A 14,562-nucleotide genomic window follows, 5' to 3' on the forward strand; every position below is an offset into this window, starting at 1 on the left:
TCCGTAGTGATACTGCCTGGGAAACCCAAGGAGTTGACACTATGAGTCAGGTCCGACCTGACGGCACATAACAACAACAGCAACATCTATATTTTGACTTTTCTACACCTTAGTTTCCATAACTAGACATTCTTTTTAATATCTCTCTTTAATTTTTTTCAGCATAACTTCTCTTTTACTTATGATGTTATCTCCATTACCTACTCTCTTACTCAGAGCAAATTTCCATTTTTGACTCAATTTCCTTATTTATGCAAATTCTGTTCTTTCAGCAACCTCATCCACTCTCAAAGATATTTATCTTGTAATGGTTTCTGTGAGTACACTGGGTAAACTGTAAATTATTATCATTACCTACTACGTGACAGGTAATGGTGACAACAAGAAGGTTTCTTTTAAAGCATTTTCACTATTACATTTGGAATAACAGTTTATGCTCTATCACTCTGTCTGACTTTGAATCTGACCTCTAACTTCTTATAGGCCCCTTTCTCGGGCATATTTTGTTATCATCTTATACTTAACTGAGTTTCCTCTGAAATATCACTCACCTCTCCCAGGCCTCAATTTCTTGCAATAACACCATTATTCTCCCAGGTACTAACATACACGTACACCTTTAGTTCCTTCTAAATCTTTTGCATTCAACAAATATTTGTTATACACCCATTAATTGCCAGCTACTATCTTTTTTTTTTTTTTAATCTAGGAGTTAGGCATAATGTGAAGAAAATAGATTAAGTCTCAGACTTTTTGGTGTGTGTATGTAAGGTAATAGGGGAGGAAGTAAGGGAGGATCCTGCATTTCAATCCATTTAAAGGAATTAATACTACTGAAATATGAGTCAAAAAACAGAAATAAATAATGAGAAATTCCATTTTAATTCGCTTCTATTCTAAACCTCGGGTGTTCTTGTGGTGTAGTGCCTAAGGTATTTGGCTGCCAACCAGAAGGCTGGCGGTTCAAACCCACAAGCCACTCCTTGAAAGGAAGGTTGGGCCATCTACTTCCGTAATGATACCACCTCAGAAACCCAAGGAGGGATTGCTATGAGTCGGATCGAACTTGACGGCAGGGGGTTTGGTTTTTGGTGGATTCTAAACCTCAAAGCTAGAGACTTCATACTACTATGTTCTATATTACTGACATGCTCTAATAAAGATTTTGTTTCATTTATACCAAAACACAGGCCTTTTTATTTCCAAAGAAGCAAAAGGTAGGATTGGAGGAAGACTCATTAACTCATATGATATGTAGATGGTACAACCTTTCTTCCTGAAAGTGAAAGTGAATTGAAGCTAACTGATGAAAATTCAAGACTACAATCTGCAGTATGATTACAGTTCAACACAAAGGAAATGAAAATCCTCACAACTGGACCAATAAGCAGCGTCATGATAAATGGAGAAAAGACTGAAGTTGTCAAAGATTTCATATTACCTGGATCCACAATACCTATGGAAGCAGCAGTCAGGAAAGCAGACATTGCATTGCATAGGGCAAATCTGCTGCAAAAGACCTCTTTAAAATGCTGAAGAGCAAAGATGTCTCTTTGAAGACTAAGGTGCACCTAACCCAAGCCAAAGGAGCTCTGGTGGTGCAGTGCCTAAGGCACTAGACTGCTAATTAGAAGGTTGATGGTTCAAACCCACCAGCCACTTCCCAGAAGACTGGGCAATCTACTTCCGTAAAGATTTACAGCCTCAGAAACCCAATGGGGGTTGCTATGAGTCAGAATCAATTTGATGGCAGTGGGTTTGGTTTTTGGTAACCCAAGCCATGTTGTTTTCAATCACCTCATATGCATGTGAAAGCTGAACAATGAATAAGGAAAACTGAAGAAAAGTTGCTGCTTTGGAGTTGCGGTGTTAGTGAAGAATACTGAAACTACTATGGCTTGCCAGAAGAACAAACAAATTTGTCCTGGAAGAAGTGCAGCCAGAATGCTCCTTGGAAGTGAAAGTGGTCAGACTTTGTCTTACCTACTTTCCTTATGTTGTCAGAAGGGACCATTCCCTAGAGAAGGATATCATGCTTGGTAAAGTAGAGGGTCAGCAAAAAATGGGAAGACCCTCAATGAGATGGACTGATGTAGTGGTGCAATGATACAGACTCAGGTACAGCAAGAATTATGAGGATAGCGCAGGACCGGGCAGTGTTTCATTCTGTTGTACACAGAGTCGCTATGAGTCGGATCTGACTTGATGGCACCTAACAACCACAACAAAAAGAAGCTATTCTATAAAAATATGAGGGATAATGTTTATAAACACCATATTACAGATGAAAAAAAAAAAGGTTACATGCTTTATTAAGGAAATACAACTAATCAATTACATATCTAAACTAAGCGAGACTGACTCCGATATCCAAGGTCTTTTTGTTACATTATGCAGTAATTATTTCGTGGCACAATGGCTAAGCATTTGGCTGCTAACTGAAAGGATGGCAGTTCAACTAAACCAGTTGCTCTGCCAGAGAATGATGTGACAGTCTCCTTTTCTTCTATAAAGACTACAATCTTGAAAACCCTATGGGGCAGCTCTACTCTGTCCTACAGGGTTGCTATGAGTTGGAATTGACTTGATGGCAGCATGGTTTTGGTTTTATTTATGAACACATATTTAGTTTTCCATAAAAGAGGTAGTGGATAAGCATATCATAAACACACAGCATTTGATTCAGAGACACAGATGCATAAAGTCCTGCTGAACTATAAACTCTTCCTTTACCACATTATTTTGCCTGAGAGGAAAATGATACCTGTTTCTGCAGGTATCATGAAAGCTAAAGGAAATGAGGGTGGGAGGGGGAGCCTTATTCCAAATGGATGCTATACTTTATGGCTAGCAGATCCCTAACAAGGCATGTCCATCTTTACCTACTCATATATGTCACATGTTAGGACTCTAGGCAAGCTGAGCCAGGGTCTGTAAAAGCTAGTAGGCATTCCATATTATATATGTATATATATATATATGTCAGCATGAGGAAATAATGACCATAACTGGTTAGAAGACTGAGTAAGGTTAAATACAGTGAAATATTTGAAGCCAGTTAAAACACAAATAATCAAAATAGAGTTGCTATTTCATTTAATGCTGATAATTCCAAAAGCAATTAATCACTTATAATAATACCTTGATTTTCTCTGTACCAGCATAAATAAATTTTCAAAACAACAAAAGAATACACAGACTAGGGGAATTAGGGTAATGTATTCTGAGGATGGGAGAACAAAAAGTTAATTTCCAATTCTAGTATTATAGTTAAAGGCTTTAATAAATTATGAGCCATTATTCCCCAACTAATGAAAGGGAAGAAAAAAAGAAGAAAGAAAGAAAACACCTGAACTTAAGGCTTAAGTTGAAAGCTCAAAAAAGAAAAGAAAAGAAAAAAAATAACCAAACCAAACTCAATACCATTGAGTCGATTCAGACTCATAGTGACCTCCTTTAGGTTTCTGAGGCGGTAAATCTTTACGGAAGTAGATTTCCTGGTCTTCCTTCTGTGGAGTGGCTGGTGGGTTTAAACCACCAACCTTCTGGTTAGCAGTCAAATGCCTTAGGTACTACTCCACCAGAGCTCCTTAGCTGAAAGCTCAGTATGATATAAAATGGCCAAATCATAAAAGTAGCTCAAACTGGTAACTAAAGGAGAATATACAACCACTTTTCTGTAGGTCTTCTGAATATTCATTTAATAGTATGATAACCACATGATGGGGACAGACATAGCCCAGATCAGTAATTCTTAAACTTTTTGGTCATAGAACACTTTTATACTTCTTAAAAATTATTGAAGACTCCAAAGACCTTCTGTTTATGTGGGTTATTGAAACGAATTTTTAAAATACTCATTTTAAACATATTAAATATATGTAACATTTTTAAATTACAAATAATTATCTTTTCAAAAAAAATTGAGAATCATGTTTTATATGTTTGCAAATCTCTTTTAATGTCTGGCTTAAAGAAGAAAGATGGAGTCTCATATCATTCAATCTATTGTGGTATGTTCTTTTAGTTGAAGTATATGTAGAAAATAGGGACTTTTATGTAACTAGAAAAGGGAGAAAGTATTTAAAATATCCTTTTCAGATACTGTGAATTCTTCTTTGACACTATACAAAAATACAACTGGCAGTTTCTTAAAAGTTAGTTACAATCTGAAATATCAATGAATTATTTGCACTAAAATCCATTTTGTCACAAAGGGTGATTAATAATTACAAATTTTCACTGCTTCATCAAGGGCATTTTAAAGTGAAACTGCCTTTCTTAAAACTGCAAGTATCTAGCAATGATGAACACAATGACTATTAATACGGTTTGGTGCCACTGCCATGATTCACCTAAAGGTGACAAGAGTTATAGCCTTCAAATAAAAAGGACAAATAATGCCTTAGTGTTACTATGAAAACAGTTTTGACCTCATGTGCTCCCTGAAAAGGTCTGGGAATATAAGTATCCTCAGAGGACACATAAAGAATCACTGGATTAGATGACTTTATTGTAATGCTTTCTAACTCTACAAAGTGCATTTGTAAATTACACTATAAATGGTTAAAAAGAAGTTTGCTATTTGGTTTCTTTGAAGTTTAAATATATACATTGTTGTTGTTATTATTATTGTATTGTCATCAAGTTGATCCCAATTCACAGTAACCCAATATGACAAAATAGAACAGCCCCACAGAGTTTCCTAAGCTGTAATCTTGTGGGATGGGGTGGTAGTTAAGGTTATATGTTAACTTGAATGGGTCATAATTTTGAGTGGTGTGGTAGCCTGCATGTAGTTATTCCCCATGACGAGACTGGGCATGGTGTAATCACCTCCATGTTGGAATCTGCATGAGCAGTTAATCAATTGAAGAGAAGCTGCTTTGGAGGTGTGGTCTGCTTCTAGTATATATGGAAAGGATGCTTTCATTCTGTTGGTCATCATCTCCAGTTCCTGGACTTGAATCAGTGGCCTGTCGTGTTGCCTGCTGATCCTGGGATTGTTGCCTTCCCAGCCTATGACCAAGAATCTGCCATTTTAACTGCTGATCTTGATTCCTCAGCCTCAGCAGCCAGAAAGCCTGCTATACCACCTGCCAATCTTGAGTTCATCAACCCCTACAGCTCATGAGTCAGGAGAAGCCTCTAGCTGGAGCAAGAGGCCTGTAAGGCCTGTAAGACAGAGTTGAAGCCCAAGGTTGAGGGCTTCCACCCAGCCCCTAAAGCCCACACCCTGAACTCAGACTTCTAAGCCTAGTCTTCTCCTAAAGCTGGCATTCTGAATTCAGACTTCTATCTCCTGAACTGTAAGAGAATAAATTTATCTTTGTTAAAGCCATTTAATTGTAGTATTTGTGTTATAGCAGTACTAAAGAACTAAGACATGGGAGTGGACAATCAGGTGTTTTTAATCACAGAGCTGCTAGTGGGTTTGAACTGCAGACCTTTTTTTTTTTTTTTTAGGATTTGGGTGAAGATTTACAGAGTAAATTCACTTTTCATACAGCAGTTCACATATACTTTGTCTCATGTCATTGACCAAAATTTACAATGCAGCAGCTCCCCTCCCACTTCCTCCCCATAGTTACCTCCTCCCAGTGTCCATCCCTTCATACTCTTCTGCACCCTGAGCTATCTCCCTGTGCATAAGCAGCCCTTCCTTCTCCCATGATTGTTCTCTCCAGGGCATATGTCTACTTGAGGTAAATGTTTAACTCACATGCCTGTACTTTGTTTGGCTGGAAACCACAGTTGTGGGTTCAATTCCAGACCTGAAGGGCAGCTAGGGGCCATAGTCTCAGTGGTTACACCAGGCTCTATTGGACCAGCAAACCTGGTCCCCACCTTCTTTTTTTTTTTTTTTTCCTCCAAATGATTTTGAGTTTTGTACCACATTGTTCTCCCTCTTTATGCAGGATATCCTACATCCCTTCCAAGTGGATGGCAGTGGTAGCTGGGCACTATCTAGTTCTTCTGGTCTCATAGTTGTATAGGCTGCAGATCGGATGGTATACCAGTCGCTAGGACTGATTGTTTCCATTAATTTTGGTTTTCTTCTTTCTTCTTGACGAGGAGAGACCCGTTATTGCATCTAGATGGCAGCTTCCTAGCTTTTAAGGTCCCAGTCGCTACTCGCCAAAGTAGTAGGTGGAACAATGTTTTGTATAGTGAACTGCAGACCTTTTGATTAACAGCCAAGTGGTTAACCAGTGTGCCAGCAGGGCTCCTTAAATATATACATTATCTGGTAATGATATTTAAATATTTTTATTTGCTATTTCAAGCAAACTTTGAATTAATCATATAAGATGATATTAAGTATTATTGGAGTGCTCAACATTAGGAAACTAAACAGAAGTTCTATAATTTCACTGAAAATGAAACAAAAAGGTCATGTTAGAAATCCTTAAGAGATTAAGTTACCAATAATTAATCTATCGAGAACATAACCATGTCTAGCACTGTATTTATGATACTCACAATTTGTGTTGTTGTTGTTATATGCCATCAAATCAGACCCGACTCATGGCGACCCCTCCCCTTGGGTTTCTGAGGCAGTATCACTACAGAAGTAGATTGCCCCATCTTCCTTCCAAAGAGTGGCTGGTGGGTTTGAACCGCCAGCTTTCTGGTTAGTAGTCAACTGCCCTAGGCACTACACTACCAGAGCTCCTATCCCAACTCATGGCGACCCTGTAGAACAAAGTAGAACTGCCCCATAGGGTTTCCAAGGCTGTAAATCTTTACAGAAGCAAACTCCCTCATCTTTCTCCTGCGGACTGGCTGGTGGGTTCAAATCACTGACCTTTTAGTTAGCAGCTGAATGCTTTAACCATGGTGCCACCAGAGGATATAAGACTAATATAAACATAGGTTAATAATGATATTATATTTTAAAATGTAGGTTGTAGACATTTTGGAGAAGAGACTTCAGATCAGAGTAATTGAGGATGAATTCATGAACAAAGCAGAAACCAAGTTGTAACTTGAACGTCAGGTAATTGGAAAAGAAAGAAGCCATCTGAGAACCAGGGTACAACAGGAATGAAGCTAAGGGGGCAGCATTCCTAATGGTAAAGAAAGAAAAGGGAAAGTCAATCAACCAGTCTGACTGAAGAGATCATGTTAGACAGTTATGAGTGATTAGGCTCACTGGGTAGAATGAGAACAGAACAAGGGAGCCACATACAATAATGCAGAAAATAGAGTAGTGTTACAGTCTTCTGATGAGATAAATAACACTGAAAAGTTAGGCTTTAGAATGGTTAATCAGGATATGAGTTTGTAAGAGAAAGACTTAAAAAACACCACATAGGTGCCAGATATCATAACTACTGAGAGCAGAGGCTGATAAGAGTGAACTAAGCTTAGAGCAATGGGAATTAAAGAAGTAAACTCAAGAGGTAAGACTTGGTGAACTGAGAACTAGTTGTAGGGTAGATAAAGTAGAAGAGTAAGCCAAGGATGAGTTGAAGATATTTAGGGTTACAGTGGTGAGAAGTAATAGACATTTATCGAGTGCATATGGTATGCTAGGTAGCATATAAAACACATTTGTATACACATTAACTAATTTAACTGTCTCATGTTGTTGTTGTTATGTGCCATCGAGTTGGCCCCGACTCATAGCAATTCCTCCTTGGGTTTCCGAGGCAGTATCACTAGCCCACCCTTCCTTCTGAGGAGTGACTGGTGGGTTTGAACCGCCAGCCTTCTGGTTAGCAGTCAAGCGCCTTAGGCACTATGCTACCAGAACTGTCTCATAAACTCTGTAAAATAGATACTTATTTTACAGATAAGAAAACTGAAGTACAGGTGACTTAGCACCTGGCCTTGCTAATAAGTAGCTGAGGCAGCCCTCCAACATAGGCTTATTTGATTATAGAGAAAAAAGGGGCTTTAGAGCCTAGTGGTTAAGACTCCAAAGCCTCAGGTACTTCTTCCTGGGCAACCAGCTTTGCTACATATTAGCTTCAAGAGTTCTGACAAGTTACTTAACATTTCTGGGCTTCAATCTCCTAACCTCTAAAACACAGTTAATAACAAACCAATAATAAAACTGTAATGAGGATTAAAGGAGATAATGCACATTGTTTTTATAAGGGGTCATCAAGTCAGTTTCTGTTGTACTTAGTGACCCTAAGTACAAGAGAACGAAACACTGCTTCTGCAGCATCCTCACAATCCGTTCTGTGCTTTAGCCCATGGCTGCAGGCACTGTGTTAAACTAAAACCGGGTGGAGTCAGAGCTCAGCCTGCATACTCTACCTGGTTGAAGGCAGATAAGTAAACATGGTAACTCAGTTCCTCAAGAACTGGACACAATGAAAGCTCAACTACTGCCTCCACCCTGGTTAAGACAGATAGGACCTGGTTGGAGGCAGATAAGTAAACATGATAACTCAGTTCCTTTAAGAATTGAATGGAATGAAAGGTCAATTTACACATTTTTTCCATGTTATCCCCTAGAAACAGGTGATAAGTACATTAATGTGTTTCTGGAGACAACTTGAAAATTGACCTTGGCCCAAAGACATGTGCAGTGAGACACACAGGAACTAAGTTGCTGGGAACTGACATTCTCCCCTCTGCCCAACCCCCGATCAGCTGATGACAAGAAGCCGGTGTGACTCATCTGGTGCGCAAGTATACTGCATTAAAAATCAACTGTCCCTTTAAACCAAGGCAAAGGAAATTTCAGCCAATCCTCAACTAATTCACACCCAAATTCCTGAAGTTTTTATGAATATGTATAACCCCCTTTCCTGAAACTTAACAAAAACTGTAACCCGGCTGCCATTCAGGGAGTCAGATTTGGGTACAGGCCCCTGTCTCCTTGCATTGCCGCTTTGCAATAAATGATTTTCTCTCTTCTTAATCACCTGGCATGTAAACTGATTTGGTCTGACTGTGCACTGGGCAGGGACCCACGTTTGGTCTGATTTCAAATCCATCTTGTTGAGGGACTTCCACTTTTTCATTGATCATATACTTGACCAAGCATGACATCCTTCTCCAGGGACTGGTCCCTTCTGATAACATAACCAAAGTCTGAGAGATGAAGTCTGGCCATTCTCACTTTTAAGAAGCATTCTGGCTGCACTTCATCCAAGACGGATTAGTTTCCTCACTTGGCAGTCTATGGTATGTATATTCAATATACTTCCTCAACACCACAATTCAAATGCATCAATTCGTCCGTTTTCCTTATTCATTGCTCAGCTTTCACATGTATATGAGACAACTGAAAAGATAATGGGCTGGGTCAGGCCCATTTTAGTCTTCAAAGGGTCATCTTCGCTCTTTAACACTTTAAAGATGCCTTTTGCAGCAGATTTACCCAATGTAATATGTGGTTTGATTTCCTGACTGCTGCAACTGGAGCATTGATTGTGGATCCAAGTAAAATGAACGTTCTTTTCTCCATTTACCATGATGTTACTTATTTGTCCTATTGTGAGGATTTTTTTTGTTTTATGTTGAGGTATAATCTACACTGAAGACTGTAATCTTTAATCTTCATCACTAAATGCTTTAAGTTTTCTTCACTTTCAGCAAGAAAGATTGTGCCATCTGAATAGTGCAGGTTGCTAATGAGTCTTCCACCACTCCTGACGGTGTGCACTTTTTCATATAGAATAGTTTCTAAGATTATTTGCTCAGCATACAGACTGAATAAGTCTGGTGAAAGAATACAATCATGACACACACCTTTCTTGATTTAAAGCCATGTATAATCCTCACATTCCGTTCAAATAACTGCCTCTTAGTTTATGCACAGATACTTCATGAGCACAATTAAGTGTTCTGGAATTACCATTCTTTACAATATTATCCATAATTTGTTATGATTCACACAGTCAAATGTCTCTGCGTAGTCAATAAAACACAGGAACATCTTTCTGATATCCTCTGCTTTCAGCTAAGATCCATCTGATATCAGCAATAATTACCCTCATTCCACATCCTCTTGTGAATCTGGTTGCTTGAATTTCTGGCAATTTCCCTATCAATATAATGCTGCAACCATTTTTAAATTATTTTCAGCAAAATTTTACTTGTGTGTGATATTAATGATGAAAATCCAAAAACCAAATGCATTGCCATCAAGTCGATTCTGACTCACAGCAACCACTAATAAGTTTCCAAGGCTGTAAATCTTGACAGAAGAAGATTGCTCTGTCTTCCTTCCTTGGAGCAGCTAATGGGTTTGAACCATCAACCTTCTGTTTAGCAGTCAAATGTCTTAGTCACTGTACCATCCAAGCTCCTTGATATTAATGATATTGCTTGATAATTTCTGCATTCCCTTGGATCATCTTTCTTTGGAATAGGCACAAATAGGGATCTCTTACAGTCAGCTGGCGAGGTAGCTATCTTCCAAATTTTTTAGCATAAGTGAGTAAGGGCCTCCAGTGTTTCCTCCATTTGTTGAAACATCAGAATGAGTGTTCCGTCAATTCCTGCAGCCGTGTTTTTTTGCCAATTCCTTCAGTGCAGCTTGGACTTCTTCCTTCAATATCATTGGTTCTTGATCACATGCTACCTCCTAAAATGGCTGAATATCAATCAATTCATTTTGGTACAATGACTCTGTGTATTCCTTCCATCTTCTTTCGATGCTTCCTGCATCATTCAATATTTTGCCCATAGAATCCTTCAACCTTGCAACTTGAGGCTTGAATTTTTTCTTCATATATTTCAGTTTGAAAAATGCTGACCATATTCTTCCCTTTTGATTTTCTAACTCAAGTTCTTTGCACAATTCATAATAATACTTTGTCTTTTTGAGCTCCCTTTTAAGTCTTCTGTTCAGATCTTTACTTCTTCATTTCTACCATTCACTTTAGCTACTCTCTGTTCAAGAGCAAGTTCCACACTCTTCTAACATCCATTTTAGTCTTTACTTCCTTTCTTTTCTTTTTAATGACCTTTTGCTTTCTTCATGTAAGATTTCCCTGCTGTCATTCCAAAGCTTGTCTGGTCTTCAGTCACTGGTATTCAGTGTGTCAAATCTACACTTGAGATGGTCTCTAAATTCAGGTGGGATAAACTCAAGGTCATATTTTGGCTTTGGGGACTTGTTCTAATTTTCTTCAGCTTTAGTGTAAATTTGCATAAGAGTAACTACTGGTCTGTTCCACAGTCATCTCCTAGTCTTGTTCTGACTGATGGGATTGAGCTTGTCCAGCATCTCTTTCCACAGAGCTAGTCAATTTGATTCCTGTGTATTCTATCTGACAAGGACCATGTGAACAGTCACTGTTTATTGTTGAAAAAAGGTACCTGCAACGAAAAATTATTGGTCTTGCAAAATTCTACCATGCAACCTTGGTGTCATTTCTGTCACCAAGGCCATATTTTCCAACTACCAATGCTTCTTCTTTGTTTCCAACTTTTGCATTCCATTCAACAGAAATCATCGATGCATCCTGATTGCATGTTTGGTCGATTTCTGACTACAGATGTTGGTAAAAATCTTCAATTTCTTCTTCTTTGGCTTTAGTGGTTGATGTGTAAATGTGAATAATATTAGTATCCATATGCCTACAAGGAAGACAGTTACTATTACTACTATTCAAATTTCCCACCAACCACTAAAGCCAAAGATGAATGCATACAGAATAATGTTAACAGTGCCTAGAAAAATACTAAGACCTCAATAAATGTTTGCCAGTATCTTATCCGCTCAGTATGTTGGTGTTAATAACACAGGGAGGATCGAGTTTTGGAAGGAAAAATACAAAATTTCACAGAATCTTATTCAGAAGTAGCTTCTAAGTAAGTAGTTTTTAGGTAACTGAAAATAAAAGACAAAGGGAAAAAGACAGATGAAGGGCAGAAATATCTATTTTTAACCCAAGGTATGTGTGGCTAAAGTCATGGGCCCAGATGAGATAAGTTATTTATGTAACTTATTCTCATTTAATAGGAGCTCTGGTAGCATAGTGGCTAAAGCACTTGACTGCTAACCAGAAGGCTGGCGGTTCAAACCCACCAGCCACTCCTCGAAAGGAAGGTTGGGCAATCCTACTTCCGTAGTGATACTGCCTCGGAAACCCAAGGAGGGGTCGCTATGAGTCGGGGCCGACTCGACGGCACATAACAACAACAACAACATTCTCATTTAATAGTTCTAATCATAAAAAATACTTCCTTGGATAATGATTTTATAGAACTTCTATCTACTTTGTGTAAGAGACCACACTAGAAGCCAGAAGCACAAAGAAAGTAATTTAAAAAATTATAATTTACGTAGGCAGAGGATATACATACAATGAGATAGTATATATACCAAACAAATGATCCAAATAAGCTAAGAGTCACAGACATTCAAAAAGAGATAGAAGGTCTGATGGGTTGTGACAGTTCAAGACAGGTGGGTGAAGCATGCACAGGACCCTGATGGAAAAGACAGGTTAGTTAAGTCAGAGAAAGCTTAGAGGAGGAAGAAGAAGCACTTCTGCGTTGATGTGACAGAGAACAGACATGACAGACAGAATATACACGGTATGTTTCAGAGGACACCAAAACAAACAGCTTAACTTGAATGACAATTTGTATACAAAATAAATAGAAATGAGATTGAAAGTTAAAGTCTTTGTCATGTTCTAAAGAGCCTTGAAGATGCTTTAAGGTTATACTTCACTGGGTAAGCAAAGAAGTGTTTCTCTCCCTTGTGGCATCAGACTTCCATAGCTGCATAATCTACAAATAAAACAATTACATCTGTCTTGAAACTACTTTTCTGTCTTTTGCTTTTGTCTTATCAAAAAAAAAAAAAAAAAAAAAAAAACCTAACTCACTGCCCTTGTTGATCACGACTCATAGCAACGCCTCCTTGGGTTTCTGAGGAGGTATTCCTACTGAAGTAGATTGCCCAATCTTCCTTCCGAGGAGTGGCTGGTGGGTTTGAACCACCAGCTTTCCGATTAGCAGTCAAATGCCTTAGGCACTACGTCATAATTCCACTTAACTAGGCTAAGAATCTTCACATAAATATATTTGTTATGTTACTCTAATGCATTCTTGCTAAAGATTTGTATGTGGGCTTTTTTTTTTTTTAACTTTTTCAGTTATTGACAGTGTTGAAGAAATGTTTTGCTTTTGGAAAAGTCTTTTCAAGTAACTTTTAATTCCATTTAAAAAAAAAAGATACTAAAGTCTGATCATGGCTAGACAAGGCAAACTCAAACTAGCTAATCCAAGCTAAAACTCTATGTCTTAGGCACCATTCCCTGTAACTTTTTCATAAATGGCAAGTACTTTTCTAGAATCAAAATGCTGTAAATGAAATACTATATACTATTATCAAAAATAGGCTCTCTGGTAGTGTAGTGCCTAAGGCACTTGACTGCTAACCAGAAGGCTGAAGTTCAAACCCACCAGCTATTCCTCAGAAGGAAGGTTGCGCAATCTACTTCTGTAGTGATACTGCCTCAGAAACCCAAAGAGGGGTTGCTATGAGTCGGGTCCACCTCGATGGCACAAAGCAACAACAACATCATGTATTATATATGGGAGTTCTGGTGGCATAGTGCCTAAGGCATTTGACTGCTAGCAAGAAGACTGGTGGTTCAAACCCACCAGCCACTCCTCAGAAGGAAGATTGGGAAATCTACTTCCGTAGTGATATTGCCTTGGGAACCCAAGGAGGGGGTCACTATGAGTCAGGTCTGACTCGATGGCACATTAACAACAACAACATTATCAAAAATATATACAATGAGGATCAAAATATATTTACAGCAACAAGAATATGTGAATTAACTTTTAAAACTTATGCTCTAATTTAGGCCTAATTACAAAATCATACTAAATAATTTAGGCATATACTTTTAGCAAGTTTAACTTACTATACCATATAACATGCACATATATATCTGTATATTTTCAGATATAATACATTTTTCCTTTCACCAATTTGTTATCAATTGGTTTACAGTAATACTTACCCTAATATTCTATTCATTCCATGTCTAGCAGCATAATGTAATGGAGTATTGTGCTGGTAGGGCTCCCCATAAGATGTGTTTGGATCAAGGGATTCTTTTAGCTGAGGGTTGTTTTCATATATTTGGCAGGCCAGGTTTTCATCACCATTGATGAGCGCTTTACGGAATTTGGTGGTTGTATTTCCCATGTTTTGTTTTGTTTTCTGATAGGCAGTGGCACTTTTTTCCTTCCCTCTTCAGCCACTTCTTGAATGCTTCTGCAACATGTTTCACATTCTAAGGGAGGGAAAAATTATTCAAATTAGATTATAAAACAAAAATTATGTAGTAGTATCCTCAAAGAAACAATATTATAATTAGAATATTTACATAATTGGGGAAGTCTATGTAAGGGAATAAACTATATTATATTTTTCCAAACTTATCTCAATACCCAAGAAGTCACAAGTTATTAACATTGTCCAAATTAACTTCTTGTTAAACTACAACACTTTCCCACACAGAGGTAGTTAAGGTTTCAGAGGCTGTACTTTGCACCATAAAAGGTTATTGACTTACATGAGCTTTTCAGTTTTGTTCTTCATATGGGTACCATAAAAGGTTA

General features: G+C 38.1%; 1 protein-coding gene across 1 annotated transcript in view; it reads right to left on the reverse strand.

The window, feature by feature from the left end:
- ANKIB1 (ankyrin repeat and IBR domain containing 1) overlaps positions 1 to 14,146 on the reverse strand; it is a 166,589-nt gene extending 152,443 nt beyond the window's left edge. Inside the window, exon 1 of the mRNA XM_007939818.2 lies at positions 13,959 to 14,146. Within this exon, the coding sequence (XP_007938009.1) occupies positions 13,959 to 14,146 (188 nt within the window). The remainder of the gene's footprint in view (positions 1 to 13,958) is intronic.
- Positions 14,147 to 14,562: the final 416 nt, after the last annotated feature.

This window comes from Orycteropus afer, unplaced genomic scaffold, assembly GCF_000298275.1.
Source record: "Orycteropus afer afer isolate SDZICR_OR568_19922 unplaced genomic scaffold, OryAfe1.0 scaffold00063, whole genome shotgun sequence".
Lineage (NCBI taxonomy): Eukaryota > Metazoa > Chordata > Mammalia > Tubulidentata > Orycteropodidae > Orycteropus > Orycteropus afer.